Consider the following 19,409-nt stretch of genomic DNA (forward strand, 5'->3'; position numbering starts at 1 on the left):
ACCTTGGAAGCTTAGAGCATCCAGAGTAACCCAGACACACAGTAATGAGCACACAGACCACGCGCCCTGAGCACACCTGCTTCTGACAAGCTCCCAGACGAGGCTGTGTACACAGCCTGCTCTTACACATGAAGCATGCACTTCAGGCTCTCATTTCTCTCATGTACACGCTACACTGAGAGGGACTAAGTAATGGCTACAAAGTCACAAGGTAATCCAAGGGGCACACATTAGGCATGGCCTATTAAACAGCCATTGGAGCACCTGGGGGTTGTTTTTTGTTTGTTTATTTTGGCTTTGGTTAGGTTGTTTGAGACAGAGTTTCTCTGTGTAACCTTGGCTGTCCTAGACCTCAGTCTGTAGACCAGGCTAGCCTTGAATGCACACAGATTCACCTGTCTCTGCCTCCCAAGTGCTGGGATTAAAGGCCTGGGCCACCACCTCCAGGCTCCATTGGAACACTATTCTCTGTTTTTTGTGCTGATATGGCTCTGTTGAACTCCAAGCCTCACTCCTCCTACAGGGCTCTACCACTGAGATATACACCAAAACCTGGTTTTACTTTTTAGTCTGAGACCAAGTCTCACAAAGTTACTGCCCAAGCTGGCTTTGAACTCATGCTGTATCCTGCACTGGCCTGAAGCTTATGACCTTCCTGCTTCAGACTCCTGAGATAGCAGGCTATCCCCTCAGCCCCAGGCCACACTATTACATTCATAAAGTAAATGCTGTTTGACCCGCTTGAGTGGAGGCAGGCCTGTCACCATAATAAGTGACATACGTGAGGCTTGTAATTTGCCTCACTGGTTACTGTTTCCTTTCCAACACGCGTTTAAAATTTTGCCTGTTTTAACTTGCGTTTATTTTTCAAGCAGAGCATCTCTAATGGAGGTCCTCACCCCCCTCCTCTGGAAAGGAGCCTATATTCCACTGTGTTCCATGTGGTCGAAGGCTTTGCGCTGGTCATCCTCTGTAGCAGCCGTCCCGCCACAAGAAGGCTGGCTGTCAGTGTCCTTAGAGAGATACGGGCTTTGTTTGCACTTTTGGAGGTCCCTAAGGTAAGGGTTAGGCATCTCATGCGGTCATCTCATGAAAAGCAGGCGTAGTTTACTTTGTGGCTGCCTGCTGGAGTGGGCCTGATGGAACCCAGCCTGCCTGCCCTGCCCTCCGCTCTCCACCACACCCTGCTCCCCAGTTCATCACAAGAAAAGAGCGGAGCCCACACCCTGCTCAACCTCACTTCCCATTGCCTAGCTTTCTTAAGCCTCCTCATTTGCATAGACGTTCATTCTCTTTCCTTACAGGGTGATGAGGAGTTAGCCATTGATGTGATGGACAGGCTGAGCCCATCCATTCTGGAGAGCTTCATACATCTCACGGGGGCCGACCAGGTAACTGGAGGAGTTTCCTCTCCATCGTATCTTGGGACTTAAGGCAGGTGGATACACATCGGTGTCTGAGCATATGTGTAAGCGTGTCTCCTTAACAAATGCAGCGAGTCATAAAGGATCTCTGAAGCATTCAGAGGGTTTTAAAGTGGCGCGTGCTAAGGCCATGGCTAGTTCTTGCTGCGATTACAAACAAGTTGATCTTGGTAAATTTTTCATCTTTCCCCGAGAGATTTCCCTTAAATGTGATGTCACCAGACTGTGACCTGTTGCTTAGTGGTTACAGCCATGCAAGGAAGTATTCTTTATATCAGAGGGGAAACCTTGGGTTTTCATTTGCTTTTTCAGTGAATATTTTCATTTGCTTTATGAAGTTAAATAAATAGTATGTTAACACATAGAGAAACATTTTATCAGCAAGTAAATTACAAAAAACCTGATGGTATAAATTTCTTTCTTTTCCCCCCTCCCTCTTCTTCTGCCCTCACCTTCTCCTATGTTTTCTATGCTTGGAATAGAACCCAGGGCCATATCCAGCCTAATGCATGCAATCTTCGTTTAGTTTTATGTAGTGAGGGTGGGGGAGAGGGGAGGGAAGTCAACAGTCCAAGGTTGAAACAGGAACAATGGTGACATTTACTGCTTGAATTTTTAGTTCTCCTATTTTGGATTAATGGATAAAAGATTTATTTGCTTTCTGCCTAACACCTGGTTCTTATAACTCATCTGTTATACACAACCTAAGGCAGGTAATAATAAAATTTTATAAGCCTGAGACATGATTAAAAATGTATACAGTTGAAAGAATTGTGTTTTAGAACACTAACTCTATTATGGTAACGAGCAGAATAATAAGTGGCTTAATAATGCCTTAAACAATGTTTATTGAAGAAAATGAAAAAAGGCAGATCTTAATTTCTTTAAGAATCTGAGTGTTAAGGAACAAATGTTTAGCAATGTGCACCTCTGGAGACGGCTCACAGCACAGGCCGCTGCACTGCATCAGGATGGGTTTTGTTTTACTTCTAACGAGTTCTGGGAACTGACACAAGTCGGGTATTCACACGGAATCACTTAAGCTATTGATCTTAACCTTCTTGGTCCATACAGCCTTTCGAGAGTAGTGAAAGCTACAACATGCCTCTCCTGAGGGTTAACCTGGTGTGAATATCAGAGATCTACTCCTTCCTCAAACCTAGCTCCAGCCACAAGACGTAGGTCTTGTATTGCAAAACACCACTGACAGTCCACTTCCAGCCTAAAGCCCCTCCTGTAGACAAACGTTGGAAGTTCCTCGAGTGCGTGACACTCACTCGCTCTCTCTCTCTCTAGACTACTTTGCTGTATTGCCCGAGCTCCGTAGACCTGCAGACATTAGCAGATTGGAACTCTTCTCCCATCAGCCACCAGTTTGATGTGATCAGCCCCTCACACATTTGGATATTTGCACATGTGACCCAAGGCCAAGACCCATGGATTATAAGCCTCTCCAGTTTTCTAAAGCAAGAAAATCTTCCGAAGCACTGCTCCACAGCTGTGAGCTATGCGTGGATGTTCGCGTACACGAGGCTGCAGCTATTGTCCCCCCAGGTTGATATAAAGTGAGTGCTTTGAGTGAGAGCAGTTTCCCAGTGGGTAGTCAGCTTGAGCAGTGTGTGCTTCTTGAGAACTGACGTGTACTGGTCATTCTGTAAGCCATGTGCTGTACTGTGTGGCTATGCTGTGAAGCGGGGTTTTGGGGGGACTGAGAAGGCTGTAGGCTCGCAGGGATCTGTCTTTTCTGTCTCACGTGGAAGGCCTCTGATACTTCATTCATTTCCCTCTTCCACAGAGACTGAGTACTCAAAATAAAGCTTTATAATAACCGCGTCCTTTTAAATTGGTAGACGGCTTGCCATCAGTTACATTAAAACTTTCTAAGTGTGTTGTGCACTTGATAGCTGCTGAGGAGAGATAGTCACTCCTTTGAGGGCGTGGCCACTAGTAGGTGCCCCAGTCAGTGCATGGCCTGAGCCACACATATGAGCAGCCATATTTGGAGATAGGGGGTTATTAATAACGGGAAAAAAGAGGAAGGCATAGTTGGGAGGTCAGCAGTGTGGTAGTCAGAAGGAAGCAATGGCGAATGAAAATGAACAAAATACATTGAATTGTGAACTTTTCCCATAAAAATATTACTTGAAGAAGACATGCACAATTTTCACTTTTCTTTCTTTTTTTTTAGTAGCCCCATCAATGCTAAGAAAGTAAGCACCACCACGAGCAGTGACTCGTACGTTGGCCTGTGGAGAAACTACCTGATTCTCTGCTGCAGCGCGGCCGCCTCCCCGTCCCCTTCAGCACCCGCAGGCTCCGTGAGATGCTCTCCTCCCGAGACGCTGGCGTCCACCCCTGACAGTGGCTACAGCATCGATTCCAAGGTGGGTCTTTCTCACCCCCTGTGCAGTCCCAGTGATTCCACCAGAAAGATGTCGTAAATTTCTTCTCATGGAAAATATAATAAACTGGTTGAAGAATATTTCTCATTTTCACTGGGGAAAAGAAAGTACTTCAAGAAATTCTATTTTTATTTTTGTGGATTCCTAGTTAGAATCAAGAATAGAGTTTTTCCGTTGACTAAAGGGATCACTTTCATAGAAATAGCATGCTGAATCCTTTAAAGGAAGTAATAATACATGTTTCTTCTTACCCTGCGTCCCAAGCCAACAGGAGTCATTCGTTCATTAGTTCATTCATTGCTCATTCACTCATTTATTATTTTTATGAGATAAGCCTCACCTGTAACCCAGGCTGGCTTAGAACTTACCGTGCATCCTGAGCTTGCCTCAGACTTCCAGCAGTCCTCTTAGCTGCCCCAGTCCTGGGATCACAGGAGTGAACCTCCGTTCCTTGCTCCAGAGGCATGGTCTAAGTAATTAAATGCTTTTACAGAATTTGCCTACATCTCAAAGCAACATAATGGATACATGAGAAGAACCATTAAATAGACGTCTTGGTAGGAAGGAAGCAAGGGGTCATGTGTGCTTGACGGAAACTGAAGACTGCAGTATCACAATTTCGTCTTTCAGTGTTTATGGATCAAAAGATAGAAAACATGTGCTTGAGTCCACGGACTGTTATATGGGGCTGAGTCTCTCTAGGAAATACAGAGACCCACACACAAGCTCTGTGAATGAACCGCAGTAAACGTTTGCACAAGTTCTTTAGCTTCTCCAGGTTATGTGTACCGAAAACTGAATTTGATCCAACATTCTTGTTTGCCAAAAAGAAAAAAATAATGTCATCTATTCGTCTTCTTTGACCACAGATTGTTGAAATGTCAAATTATTTGGTTGGTTATCTAACTGTAAATGCTATTCTGATTTTTTTTTTTTTCCCTCAGATTGTTGGCATCCCGTCCCCTTCCTCCCTGTTTAAGCACATAGTTCCAATGATGCGCTCCGAGAGCATGGAAATCACGGAGTCCCTCGTTCTAGGTCTCGGCAGGACCAACCCGGGAGCCTTCAGGTAACTCCCACATTACGTTCTCTCTGCAGTAGGATAACGAGCATGCCGGTAAGCGAGGCGGAGCGGAGTGGAAGAGAGGTTGTTTGAGTTTCCTTCCTGCCTTGCCTTCTCCACGTCAGCCATGGTCTTACCGAGAGAATGAAAACTATTTCCTCCGCAGAATTGCTTGCTCTCCCGACATCAGCATTTTTATATAAATGATCAATCCGTGGGTTGACTGTGTTTACACTGGCTTTTTAGGGTTTTTTTTTTCCCTCAGTCCCATGCAGTGAACACATTTTTAAGTGAAATCAAAATGTAAACCATGTTCTATCTAATCTTCCGTTTGGACAGATACTGGCTCAGTAAACAACTGCTGGTGTTCGTCAGTTATTTTTGACCATCTCCTCAGTAACCTCAGGCTAGCCTACTATACAGTATATATGGTATAGTAGAACGTTATCAGTCCTTTAGTACTATGCTGGGGTAAAACAAAGAAGGGAGAGCAATTTGTACATTACCATGTTTCAGCACCATAAAATATATGCAGTTCTCAGAACAATGGAATAGAAATATCGATGATATCGTCTTCTGTCAGTGCGGATGCCATGATCTGCAGCTTACAAGTGTTCGATTAAACAGATGTTTTATAATCAAAATGAAGCACTAAGAACTGTTTAAAACAGTGGGCTTAGCGTCAATACTGTCGGTTCCTGCTGTTCCCAGAAGGATTTGCAAACATCACATTCTGCCTATTTAGCTCTCAGTGCCAAAAATGTATACCATTTCTCTTCTAGAGAATTAATAGAGGAGTTGCACCCCATAATTAAAGAAGCACTTGAAAGAAGGCCAGAGGTAAGCTGCTATGTAGTTTCCCACCATTAATTTTTTATGTGGTGAACGTTGTCCTGCCGTACCCTAAATAGAACATATACTAAAAGGTAGAAATTAGGAAATGAGAGATTGGTGTGTTTGGCTGTTGTTGTCTGTTTGCTTGCCTTTGCCTTGTAGACAGGGTCTCACAATGTAGTCCAGTGTTACCTGGAACTTACTGTGTAGGCCAGGCTGCCCTCAAACACAAGAAATCCATTTGCTCATGCCTCCCAGGTGCTGGGATTGAAAGCGTGCACCACACACCCAGCTGTCTGGTGTATTTTCAGCTCACCTTTTCACGTGCAAACTATCTCCCCGTCCAGTATAAAACACAGGACATATAGAAACCCAGGACACAAAGCAGTCAGAAAGTCACCGTACCATAAGGGAGGGCAAGAGGTAGGCTCTGCACAGAGTCGGCAGGTTTTCCGAGAGTGATTACACAGTGAGTGATTTCTGCTTTTGCAGCCTCACCTCTCAATGGCAGCTACATCAGTTGCTTTGAAAGCATGGACCCATTCGTAGACTACTATCAGTCGTCCACTGTGGATGCTTTCCAGCGAACTTTCCTCAACAGGCTACTGCGGCCCCATTAGACAATCCTGCTTTTCAAATCTCACCTCTGCAGAGCTGAAACATTCAGAAACAGTAGGACCTTGGGAACTAGGAATATGCAGACTAATTACATCAGTTTGGTGGGGCACGTGGGTATGAGCTTGTAGAAGTTCAAAGGATAATGCCTCAGGACTCTGCCCACATGCTAATCTTGGGAACATTTCCCCCAGTGGACAAAGGCATCGTAGGCAGAAAAACAGCATTTAACTGTATTATTAAAAGAATCTGGAAATTGCTTCTTTTTCTGTACAATTATATCTATCACAAGGGAAAGTAGCTTGAATGAATGAAATACCTCATGAAAGTGGCTTGGTTTTTCAGTCTACCTGCAGTCCAGTGGCTCCTGCCTAATAGGGACATCTGAGAATTATGCAGGATCTTGCTAAAACTTAACCGCTAGGCCTGTCTGGTGAGAATCCCTGGGGCAGCATGGAACATCTGTCTCTGCAAGCATCTTACATGCATGGCTGCAGATCCCTGTAGAGAATCTCTACTGCAAATGTCGGGGTGGTGAGGTCCCCTGAGAAACTTAAGCAGGAGGGAGAGCTCTGGTGAGATCTGCTGTCCAGAAAGAGAATTTTGAAGGCACACTACCACTCCTTCCTGTCTTTGCTTCCAGCCTGTAGGTTACGGGCTTGGTTTTAGGGTGTGGTGATGTCCTCGAATGCCAGTTGTGATTGGAGGGTCTGCAGTTTACCCTCTCTTCCTGTGGACATAACCGGGAGGGTACAGTCAGAACCCACAGACGTCCTTGAGGACCGATAGGAAGCTGTTTAGTTCAGAATGAATTTCTGTAAACTTTAGAAAGACCCAAAGGAAGCAGTAAGCAAACTGAGTCAGCAAAAGAGCTTGCTTCCTAGAGGCAGGAGGGTGACCACGCACGCACAAGTGAAAGACAGGACCTCTAACTGCTCTGGGTTCAGAAAATCACTTTGCAGATGAGACAAGGTAGATTAGAAAGTGACCCGGGAGGTTCCTTTCTGTCTCTGGGAATCTGCACCCCAGTGAAATGGCTCAGCTGATGTTTTAGCCAGCGCTCCCCTTGTCTGTTCATCCCACAGTGGCCGATTCTTTCCTTTGCTTTTTATATTTTCTGGTGCAAAAATTAAGTGTGATGCAGGTGTGAGCAAAACCTTAGGTTTCTATCTGTTAGGATTATTTTCCCTGCCAGGTTTCTGAGTCTTAGGGATTCCCCGTGACTCAGATTTATTAATTCCATCTTCTGAAATCAGCAGGTTGACTAATCACTGAAGAGTAACCCTAGGGTTTTATTTCTGCCGGACATAGGAGGGATCAGCTTAGAAAATGCCGCGTGGTTCAGTTTAGCTCGTCAGTTTCACACCATCCATAGACCTGGCCCTTTGAGACCAGAGTCACGGCATCCATGGCATCCACACGGCACAGTCTGTGTAACGGTGATGAGCCCACATCTCTCGCTGTGTTCACACTGTCGACTCTCCAAGTCACACTGGCAGTTTCCTACGAATTACTCGAGTGTTTTCTTAATTCACATCTTTGCTTGGAACAGAATATGAAGCGGCGCAGGCGTCGAGACATTTTACGAGTACAACTGGTACGGATATTTGAACTGTTGGCGGATGCTGGCGTCATTAGTCACAGGTGGGTGTGGAATTCTGACTTTCAAAACTTTGGGATGATTAGAGACTGCTGTTTTCTCCTTGAAGTATGTGAAAACAGAAAAGCACCATTGTAACAAAAACACTCAGCTAATATACATGTCAACATCTGTGAATACTGTTTACCAATTAAAGAGGCACCTAGCACATTAATCAGCAACCAGGAATTACATAACACCAAAAGCAGAGGCAGGATTGCCTTGAGTGTCAGACTAGCCTGAGCTACAGACCGACGATGGTGATGATGATGATGATGGTGGTGGTGGTGATGGATGATGATGATGATGATGATGATGATGATATCAGCACTAGACTGGTCAAAAACTAGCTGTGATGAGCCCATGCCTTTGATATTTAGTTGGAGCCTTGATTTCCAGGAAAAGGTAATAGTGGTGGTCTTTTCTTGACATATTTATAATTTCTTGCCCCATATGAGGATAAATAACCTTCTGGGCTTGAGAAAAACTCACATGTTCAAAGGATAACTATTAACAAGTATGCAAATTTATCCTGACTAACTGTTGTTGTTCCTGCTGGGGAAATTATGAACTTTACAAAAGTAACTCACAGCTGTTTACCCACCATTCGCAAACCGTAAATCTTGGAGTTATTCTTGACAGTAGGACCAAGACCCTTGAGGAAATACCATTAGCTGTGAGTTGGAAGTGAACAGTTTCCTTGGGAGGGTTATGGTGTCACCTGACCTTTGAAGCAAAAGTAATGGATCTGACCTTGTGCACCAAAGGAGCCCGGAGAGAAGTCTTGATGGAAGGAATGGGTGGGGAGTTTAACAAGCGTAGCAGCAGTGTGTGCAGGCATTTGTCCTGCCTGTCTGTGAACGTGCCTAGCACCCTTCAATCTAGCATCAGAAGCTTGTGACAGACTCTCAAAATAGAGCTAGTGGCTCCAGGGAAGAGAATTTAAGCTGTAGATTTGCTTTCTTCTTGTGTCAAATGGAAGGCAAAAGAACGAACGACTAGGCCGTCCACTGAAGTTATGAGAAGTAAAATGGAGATTTGTGAACTTGATGGCAAAGCAAGAACGCATGAATGTGACGCGAGCTGTGGTCCCTTAGTGTGGCAGTAGAAGTAATGTCAAAAACCCACAGCTGAGCACTAATTGTTTTAGAAAAGAGCTATTTTGATTCACTTTTATTTTCTAAGAGAAAAATCAGTCAAAGGTTGTCACTGCTGTGTGATCACGTCTCCCATCCCACAGGATTAGGGATGGGGGACATTTTGAATGCCAGGGAGATGGGGGCCTTTATGTACCTGATGTGTGCAGAAGCCGCTCAGTGGACAGTTCAGAGAATGGATGCTCTTTTCTGCTATAGGTTGCAGCCTGCTAATTGGTCATGATCTGAAGGTAAAGAATATTCTTGCAAAGAAGTCAGAATCTGGGTCATCTGTTAATTCAGCACATGTTTATTCCTACAGATGGATATTTTCAATATAGCCTTTCAAACATCTTGCCCTTGTTTTTGTATGATCAAGGATCTTTTAATGATGCAACTAGTAAAATATTTTTTTTTACTTTAAAATTTTCATGTAGAAGTACTTCCCAATATAATGAGAGTTGAACTTGCTAGATAGAAATGAACTACCCTTTGATTTATATAGCAAGCACTTACTGTCCATAGGGTCATTTTAGGCATAGTGACTAAGGTGGGCTCTCATTGAAGCATACCGTCATAGTCCTGGATATATAACCAAGAGCTGGTGGGGCAAGACAGGAGTCTAGACTTCTGACTCTAAGTAGCTCATGATGCTGGAGTAGACATCTCTTTCCTCATTAGGAATCCCAGAGCACAGGCTCAGGGCAGCTCAGGAGGCTAAAGCAGTCTGAGGTCCAGTGCTGTGCCCTTGAATTCCCTTAAATAACCTGTCATGTTGGAAGGCCAGGGATAAGCAGCCGTGTAAAGTTGTGTTAGGAAGAGCATCGGAGACAAGAGACCTACAGGAACTGGCCTTCCTTTCTACACTGACACATTTCCCACCCCGTACAGTCCCCGACCCCCTCCAGAGGCCTCAACTTCTTACCACAAAGCTGTACATGTGAGTGGAGAGGCAGTAATATTTAGTTTTTATAAAAGTTAGGTAGACATCTGACTGAGCACGGGGTCCCCAATGGAGGAGTTAGGGAAAGGACTGAAGGAACTGAAGGGGTTTGCAACCCCATAGGAGGAACAACAATATCAACCAACCAGACCCCCCAGAGCTCCCAGGGACTAAACCACCAACCAAAGAGTACACATGGAGGGACTCATGGCTTCAGCTGCATATGTAGCAGTGGATGGCCTTGTTGGGCATCAGTGGGAGGAGAGATCCTTGGTCCTATGGAGGCTGGATGCCCCAGGGTAGGGGAATGCCAGGGCGCTGATGGAGGAATGGGTGGGTGGGTGGGAGAACACCCACATAGAGACGGGCGGGGGGAGGTGGAGGGAATAGGGGGTTTGTGGAGGGGAAACTGGGAAGGGGGATAACATTTGAAATGTAAATAAATAAAATATCCAATTAAAAATGAATAAAAAGTTAAGTATGAGATTAGATGATATCAACTGCAGTTGGAGTTCCTTGAAGAAGTACCACCTACTCTGTATATGTTAAGCAGAAGTACGTTCCTTTCATTGCTCTGCCTTTAAAGTGTCATTCTGCCACAGGCACACCAAGCTTGCTGTGTGTCCTTCTGACAGTGGTTGGAACTGAGAGTCACACCTTCTCTGTTCTCTTCACTCTTCCCAGTGCAAGCGGCGGCCTGGATAACGAAACTCACTTCCTCAACAACACTCTGTTGGAGTACGTAGATTTAACCCGACAACTTCTGGAGGCAGAGAATGAGAAGGACTCCGACACACTGAAGGATATCCGATGCCATTTCAGTGCCTTAGTGGCGAATATCATTCAGAACGTTCCGGGTAGGGCCTTCAGCTTCTCAAGGCTTTCTGGAATGTTCAGAGGCAGCCTGTGCTTTCCTCCCCTTTGAGGTTGTGTGTTTTAAGGAAGCAACCTGTAGACTGCAGATGATGGGTCAGTGTCGAAAGGCACTTCCTGCCCAGACTGATGGCCTGAGTCTTACCCCTGGGACCCACACTGGTCTGCAAGCTTCCCGTAACCACAACACCATCTCTGAGGCCCGTTCATACATGTACACACACACACACACACACACACACACACACACACACACACACGTGTAATACTTTTAAAAGCTTCTAACTTGTGAGTATCCTAGGAAACTATGTCAACACAATGTTAATGGCAAGAGATTTTTTTTTTAACCTCAAAATTGGTGTCAGTAACTAGAAATCAAGAAGTGATCAGGCCAGTGGGGACTGTGAATGATCCTCCTTGGACAAGTTTGTGATAGATACAGTAAGCCAGGAGTGTGATGCTCGAAGTGATATTGAGAATTAAGTTACCTGCAGACAAAGAGTACACATTACGGATATAAATAAAACAAGAGGACAGTGTGGCAATGGATTCATTTAACAGGTGCTTGCCTATCTTTGAGCGGGCACTGAGAAATGTGCTATGAAGATTGATCCATGCAACTGTGCTTTTAAAAGTCATAAATTCTTTCCAAACTATTTTAAAAAAGATTGCTGTAAGCCTTGTTAAGGATAAATTTCTTTTCCCTCTCCCCAAATATGGCTATCTCGTTATTTTAAGTAATACATACTAACCTTTGGCTTTCAAACACATGGGTTGTATTTTTAACAGGGTCCTTTAAGTACATAATTAGGCATGTTAATTTTAAGCACAGGAGCTAGACTTTGTTCTTTGAAAGGAAAACAATGTTACTTTAGGGTCAAGAGCATATTTTTTCCTCTATATTTTCTGTGTGGAAGGTAGCTAGGGTAAAGATAGATTTCATTCTGTTACTTTTCCCACAGCTTCTATTACCTTGGTTTATTGAGATACTGTTGGATGTCTTAACACACATTGATGCAGGGAATATATAGAGTAAGTTTTATGTCAACTTGACACAGGCTAGAGCCATCTGAGAAGGAGTGAACCTCAGCTGGGAAAATGCCACATAAGATCTGTCTGTATTTTCTTAAGTAGCGGTTGGTGGGGGAGGAGCACTGTGGGTGCTCCCATCCCTGAGCTGCAGGTACTGGGCTCTATAAAGAAGCAGGCTGAGGAGGCAGTTATGTGGAGATGTGTGTAGTATATACCCTGTCCTCCCCAAGTTGCTTTTGTTATTGGTGTCTCGTTACAGCGTCAGCAACCCTAACTAAGGCAATAGGACAGGGATTAAAACACGGAAGTTCCCCTTAACTAGTAGGTTCCAAATTGAACTGGTTCACAGAGCCCTGCAGGCTTCCGGCACCACTGAGCGCACTTAGACAGCAGTCTGCGAATATCCATGACTTGGAGTAGGTCTGTTCTTCTTTGCCCTCAGGTCAAAATGTACCATGTGTGGTTCCTTTTACTAAAGCAACTTTTACTGGGGAAAAAATGCAGATTTAGGAACAGCACTTTATTAGTCAAAAGCCCTTAGTTAGCAAGGAATCCAGCCCCTGTGGTAATGCCTTCTTAGAGTTGTCGTACAGCCAGGAAGGGCCGGTCCTGACTGGAGCTCCCTCCTAGACCCCTTGCAGCATCCTGCCTGGAGGCTTTAGGTGTATTCAAATGCAACTTCCTCCTCCTATCCTGTGGCCTCTGGTTTTAGTAGCTGACAAACTGGTGTGCCCATCAGAATGAAAGAAACTAGAAGTAACTGTCTACCTATGCTTGTATTTGCAGTGCACCAGAGAAGAAGTATCTTTCCACAACAAAGCCTTCGTCACAGTCTGTTTATGCTGTTCAGCCACTGGGCGGGGCCCTTTAGCATCATGTTTACGCCCTTGGACAGATACAGTGATAGGAATATGCAAATCAACAGACACCAATACTGTGCATTAAAGGTATTGCCTTAGATCCCTCGTGTCCTCCTATGTTACGAGTCTTTTCTGTCTCTCGATGAACGATACCGCGTACAGAAAGGGATTTCTTCTTAGCACCAAGTATTAGGGTATAAGTTTGTCTGCCACACAGGTAGCTTTGTCTAGGTACCTAAACTACAATGCAAAGGCGTTCCAAAAATCTCCAAGATTTTTATCATTGTATTCGTAAAGGATTAAGGATCCCTAAGAAATACATTTTGTCCCTATTTAAGCGTTCTTTCTGCTGGTGGTCTTGTCTTTAAGATGCATAGTTAATTCGGTGTGATGATAAACTGCTTGACTTTTAAAAGTTACTGCTAGGCTAGGGGTACGGCTCACTGGCAGAATGCTTGCCTGGCATGTATAAGCCCTAGGTTTTATTCCCTAGACCACAAAAACAGAGAGAGACTACTATTATATATCTAAGTAATAGTATATATCCACGTACTGTTACATGTTTATATTTCACAGTGTTTTCATATTATGGCTAGATACAGGGGTGAAAATGCCTTGCCTCTTCTCATTAAGCAGAGACCTTTGACCTCTTAAGTGTTTTAAATGTAATTCTGATATTGTCATTTGAAGGCTATGTCTGCTGTACTGTGTTGTGGCCCTGTTGCAGATAACGTGGGACTGTCATCTGATGGCTATTTGTACAAATGGCTGGATAACATTTTGGACTCTCTGGATAAAAAGGTAATCTTAACCGCCCCTTGGATGTTTTGTAATAAATTACCATTGTGTTGTTGGCAGTTAACTTGTGGCCCTCTGAAATGAGTCCCCCTTAAAAGAGGATAGACTTGTGTGTATAAAAAAACCATAGGGTGTTGGAGACGGCTCAGCCATTGAAGTGCTGGCCAGGCAGGCATAAGGACCCAACTTCAGACCCCTAGCACCTGGGGAAATGCCAAGCTGGCCTACTTGTAATCCCAGAAAACACTTGGGTTTGCCAGAGCATGCTGACTGGCTGGACTCACATTACTGGTGAGCACTGGGTGCAACTGAGAGACGCTGCCTGAAATTAATGAGCATGCGCACCACCATAGGCTTGTTTACCTGCGCCCAGGTTTCCGAGCAATGACTAGGAAGCTTATATATTAACAGCGCGTATGGCCTTAAACTCAGGCTTGCTCCCACTAGCCTGTAACTTATTTTAACCCATTTAAACTATTCTGTGTCTGCCACGCGGCTGGTCAGTTACCTGTTCTCCGTTTCACACCTAAGAGCCCAGGTGCCAAGCCTTCCCGCGCCTGACCCTTTACCAGCGGTCCAGACTCTCTGGAACCGCCAGCTCCTCTCTTATGCTAATAGGCCGTCAGATTTGTATGGACAGGTGATGCTCCACACAGTACACAGGAGATTGTCCCTACACATATGATATGAAATTAAAGTTGGGGTTCTTATTACTCACATGAACAGTTTCGATCACCCTTACATCGTGTGGGATCAATAGGGGGCTGCATGTATTCTGTGATGGGATTCGGTGTAAATAACTATTAGAGTGCACTGCACACCCCTTGCTGTGTTTTATATCACTGATTTGACCTCTTTTGAGTTAATTGTTCTCTTTGCTGCCCCCCCCCGCCCCTTTGCCCCATGCCCTTGCTGTTACACAGTATACACATCGGCTTCACAATATAAATGGCTTATCTTCCCCCGAAACAGTTATTGCAAATACTAATAAGACTTTATAAGAGTCATTGAGGAGGGCACCATTTATTTCTCTAAAAACACATAATACTGTTCACATTAATCCGCTGCCTCCCGGCTCTCTCTGTTGGAAGAGAGAAACTCAAAAAGGCTTGCAGGAAAAAAAAAAGACATACCCCTGCGACCCCACCCCCACCTTGTTGTGTGTAGACTGGGAATTAGCTGAACAAAGGGAGATTGGATTTTGTGATGGTATGCTGTATCAGACGCCCTGCCTTCTGACTCCCTTCCTGGTGTTCTCGCCCTCCCCAGGTTCACCAATTAGGCTGTGAAGCAGTCACATTGCTGCTGGAGCTGAACCCTGATCAGAGCAGCCTGATGTACTGGGCCGTGGACCGATGCTACACGGGCTCCCGGAGGGTAGCTGCCGGCTGCTTCAGAGCCATTGCCAACGTGTTCCAGAACAGGTATCCAGTCCACACGCTGCTGCCCAGAGCCCACTGCAGTCGTTTGAGTGTCTGTTTTCAAGAAACAGTCTTTCAGACATATTAAGAAACCTGTCTTTTTCTTTCCCTGAAGGCTAGTGACATTTAGCCAATAAAGGATAGTGATTCCCCCATAGTTTAAAGAAAGGCAGTCACCTGTAGTCTTAGAAGACGCTCACAGCCTTGCCCTTTGTCTGCCAAGTTGACTAGCTGGTGTGAACACTTCCAAACCTTGCCTTTCCTAACGTGTGACGTTTGTCCTCAGGGATTATCAGTGTGACACGGTGATGCTCCTAAATCTGATACTGTTCAAAGCAGCTGACTCTTCTAGAAGCATCTATGAAGTTGCTATGCAACTCTTGCAGGTTCGTGTACGATGGTTACAATCTGACTTTACTCGGGATTTGACGAAAGGATATTTTGACCGTTAAAGCATAGTAGTTTTGATAGTAAAGGACAGGACCAAGTTCTGATGAAGTGTAAGCTGAGTACAGGACAGTGCGGCTATTTAAATCTTTAAATAACACAAGCGATTCAGACTGCACTAATGAGGATTGTAGTAGGACATATGAGAGTGCTTTGATATTTACAAGGATTCACTAATTAGGGCTGATGTATGGGAGAGAGCATTTCTCTTTGACAGGAGTGGTTTGGGCCTTTTTTGTTTTCAGTAAATAGTTCTCACAATCTCATATTAACTCTATGGTAGCCCTACAACTTTTCTTAGATTATCATTATTGTCAAATGTTTAACTAACTGGTAAGGCAAAAAGCATTGTTTTTTATTTTGTTTTTCAGTTTTTGTTTTGTTTTTGGGGTTTTTGGTTTTGGGGGTTTTGTTTTGTTTTGTTTTGTTTTGTTTTTGTTTTTATTTTTTTGATGATGCCTTGAAGTGGGATTGGTGTGAGTGTTGATGTTTCTAAGGGCTCTAGAGTAGTACATGCATCAAGACAACTAAAGAATTACTCCCAACTCTGCCCTCTTTTGCAATGAAGAAGAAAGGTAGCAAGCACTCTGGTGCTTCATATACCGTAAGTCAAGGGCAGTTATAGTTTATAGTGTGTCTAGTGATTATCCAAGAGCTGCTTTGATGGGCCTTTCCCATTTGCACACATATGTGCAATTGTATTTTTAGCTGGAAAGGTGATTAATCCTTTTCAGGTCGTTGCACACTAAGTTGCTAGACCTATTTCAGACTGTAGCGTGAACTCACATCGTTGGTGTGCAGATACACGGCATGCAAATCCTTCCAAGGGGTGCTCATCCTCTGCAGACATTTCAAGCACTGGAACGTGGCATAACATAGTGACTATATAGGTTTTAAACTAGAATACTGTATAGGAGAGTTTCTTGATTTTAAATTAGAGCTGAACCTTAGAGGATCCAAAAATACTATTAACTGAAGATGGCGAAAATTGCTTTCCTGTAGATCCTGGAACCGAAGATGTTTCGCTATGCTCACAAACTGGAGGTTCAGAGAACGGATGGAGTCCTCAGCCAGCTGTCCCCGCTGCCACACCTGTATTCCGTTTCTTATTACCAGTTGTCTGAGGAACTAGCCAGGGCATATCCAGAGCTCACGCTTGCCATATTCTCAGGTTGCCCAATGAAATGCTTTCTGTTGCTTTTGTAATCAGCTCTAACCTAGTGTGTGTGTGTGTGTGTGTGTGTGTGTGTGTGTGTGTGTGTATGTGTGTGTGTGTGTGTTTGAATATTACATGCATGGGGAAGCCTTAGGTTGATATCCAGTCTTTTCCTCAGTCACTCCGCACCATGTTTGTTTAGGTAGGATTTCACTGATTTAACTAGACAGTGTGGCCTCTTGTCACTACCTCAAGTTAACTTCAGGACTAAAGATGGCGCTACTTTGGCCAACTCCTTACCTGTGTTTGCATGGCAAGCATTTTACTCACTGAGATTCCTTCTGGCTGTAAGAGACAATTTTTAGAAAATTGAAAGCATCAGAAATGTGAGGTTGCATCAAAACATGTCTGAGAGAGGTTTTTCTTTAGTAAAAACTCAAACTCATCTCTCTTGCTATTTAAATCTTCTGATGGCATGGTCTTGCTTTTGAGAAGAAAGAAAAAAGGACATCATATACAATTTAGGGGTTTGGGTTTTGTCTTGTTTTGAACAATGTAAACCTTAAATGATGTCAACTTCCTGGCTCCTCCGTTATAGCCATCCTGTTACCTGCCCACAGTGCCTTCCTTGGGTCACTAGTCATACACACCAACCTCCCAGGCAAATGCCCTGTGCACCCTTTTGTAGTCTCAGCCCTCTCAGCAGGAGGCCTTTCTGTCCGAAACTTAGTGGACACCTCTGGCTCTAACTGCTTGCTCTGTGACTTCCAGTCTTCAGGCCTTGGCTGTTCATAGTTGTGGATGTTAGCTGTCCTCCATAGCTTTCCATTCCACTCTGTCTTGGTTTCCAGGCACTTACCTTTCCCCCTCCCTCCATGGATTACTTCCTTTCTGTCACCCTTAGTGGAGGCTCGACTTCCCTTCATGTTAACGCTCCAACACTTCAACCGGGCACGACCCCATGTCCCGGAAGGAGTCAAGCCCAAACAAGGCCACAGACCTACACACTTGAGTTAGGATCTCCATATTAAATTCTTTCGAAGTGTCAGAGTTTGCTCTTCATGGCAAAACTGTCCAGTTTGCATGTAAACTAGACAGATACTCCAGAATATTTGTCTTTGTCTTGAGGCTTTCTTCTTACTGTCATCTTGCTTGTTTCAAAGGTGCAGCTCAGTAGTGTTAAATGTAAAATAGCTCTCTAGGACCCTTTGATCTTGCAGAATTGAGCCCTTAAACAACATTCCCCCATTCCCTCCCTTTGTCCCCACACCATCTACCTTGTGTTAATGAATTTGACTACTGTGGATAAGTGGGACCGTGTGGTGTTTTGTGTATGTGGCCGTTATTTGGCTCAGCGCAGCATCTCCTGGATTCCTCCGTGTAGTGTGGGCTTTTTTATCTTTTCTACTGTGTAGTATTCTAGTCTGTGTATCACCGTTTGTTGTTCCATTTTCTCTGTCATACATGGCGATTGCTTCTATGTAATCATGAATACAGATGCGCAAATACTGCTTTGAGTCTCTGTTTTGAGTTGTTTTAGATATACACTCATAGGTAGATCGGTTGGACGGTAGAGTAGTTCTCTTTAACGTTTGGAGGAGCAACCATACTGATTTCCACACAAATACTCACCATCTTATAATTTTGCTGAGAGCCCAGAAACGTTTACTTAACTGCCAACTGCATTTTGTATATATCTAAAAAATGAAGCAGGGCTGGATGGGTGGCACACATCTGCAGTTCCAGTACTTGGGAAGGTGACGTTCAAGGTCAGCCTGGGCTACATAGAGAGTAACTGTGTGAGAAGACAGAAGGAGATGTTTTGTGTTAGCTGGGCTCTTAGCATTGGGAATTGATTGGCCTACGTCTCCCTGTTGGCTCAGAAGCCCATGGGCTGATGTTGGGTCTCCCCTTTGATGTCCTTGAACCAGAGATCAGCCAGCGGATCCAGACAGCTCACCCCGCGGGGCGGCAGGCAATGCTACACTATCTCCTGCCCTGGATGAACAACATCGAGCTGGTGGACGTCAGACCTCTGCCCTCAGGGAGGCGGCAGGATGAAGAAGATGGCTCCCTGAAAGACAGAGAGCTCATGGTGACCAGTCGGCGCTGGCTGAGAGGAGAAGGCTGGGGGTCCCCACAGGCCACCGCCATGGTGTTGAACAATCTCATGTATATGACGGCGAAGGTATTGGTGGCTTGCGTTTATCACCACTGCACAGTTTGGGGTTTGGGGAGGAGCCACGGCTAGGAACTGATGCTGAGACCGTCCTGGGACAGACAGATGAATGCTACAGTGTAAACTCCATTCTTCCTCCTTTAATTTAAGCCAGAGATGACTGGCGATGCTGGTGCTTAAATTCCCTGGGGTTGGGGATGAGGTCATTCCTCTAATGTTTGGAAGAGGGAACTTCCTGTAGCAGTTACTTCCTAGCACTTGGTGGTGTGATGAGCTGGGTTTTTACTAAGCAGGCGTTCCTGAAGTGTCCCTTCTGTGTGCTGTTTTCAGTACGGCGATGAGCTGGCCTGGTCGGAGGTAGAGAACGTGTGGACCACCCTTGCAGACGGCTGGCCAAAGAACCTGAAAATTATTTTGCACTTTTTGATCAGCATTTGCGGGGTGAACAGCGAACCAAGCCTCTTGCCTTACGTACGTATTCAAATCCCATTTGTTTTCCTTCTTTAAATGTTGCACATTGACCAAATTACCTGTCAGGGTATGGGTTGATTGCCCCACAAGGCAATTGGGAATGGGATGAGGACAAC

The 19,409-nt window shown here is 44.7% G+C and overlaps 1 protein-coding gene across 18 annotated transcripts in view; it reads left to right on the forward strand.

Moving 5' to 3' along the window:
* Positions 1 to 19,409, forward strand: part of Fryl (FRY like transcription coactivator) — a 237,975-nt gene that overhangs the window by 159,701 nt on the left and 58,865 nt on the right. For 14 of the 18 annotated variants that reach the window (XM_063273429.1, XM_063273428.1, XM_063273431.1 and 11 more), the window contains 15 exons: positions 873 to 1,058; positions 1,305 to 1,391; positions 2,721 to 2,989; positions 3,613 to 3,808; positions 4,771 to 4,895; positions 5,672 to 5,729; positions 7,891 to 7,982; positions 10,741 to 10,913; positions 12,748 to 12,908; positions 13,512 to 13,622; positions 14,889 to 15,043; positions 15,327 to 15,426; positions 16,490 to 16,658; positions 18,575 to 18,831; positions 19,153 to 19,293. In XM_063273429.1, the coding sequence (XP_063129499.1) occupies positions 873 to 1,058; positions 1,305 to 1,391; positions 2,721 to 2,989; positions 3,613 to 3,808; positions 4,771 to 4,895; positions 5,672 to 5,729; positions 7,891 to 7,982; positions 10,741 to 10,913; positions 12,748 to 12,908; positions 13,512 to 13,622; positions 14,889 to 15,043; positions 15,327 to 15,426; positions 16,490 to 16,658; positions 18,575 to 18,831; positions 19,153 to 19,293 (2,280 nt within the window). The remainder of the gene's footprint in view (positions 1 to 872; positions 1,059 to 1,304; positions 1,392 to 2,720; positions 2,990 to 3,612; positions 3,809 to 4,770; positions 4,896 to 5,671; positions 5,730 to 7,890; positions 7,983 to 10,740; positions 10,914 to 12,747; positions 12,909 to 13,511; positions 13,623 to 14,888; positions 15,044 to 15,326; positions 15,427 to 16,489; positions 16,659 to 18,574; positions 18,832 to 19,152; positions 19,294 to 19,409) is intronic. The other 4 variants (XM_063273432.1, XM_063273421.1, XM_063273425.1 and 1 more) reach the window with 2 other exon arrangements.

This window comes from Rattus norvegicus, chromosome 14 (genome assembly GCF_036323735.1).
Source record: "Rattus norvegicus strain BN/NHsdMcwi chromosome 14, GRCr8, whole genome shotgun sequence".
NCBI lineage: Eukaryota > Metazoa > Chordata > Mammalia > Rodentia > Muridae > Rattus > Rattus norvegicus.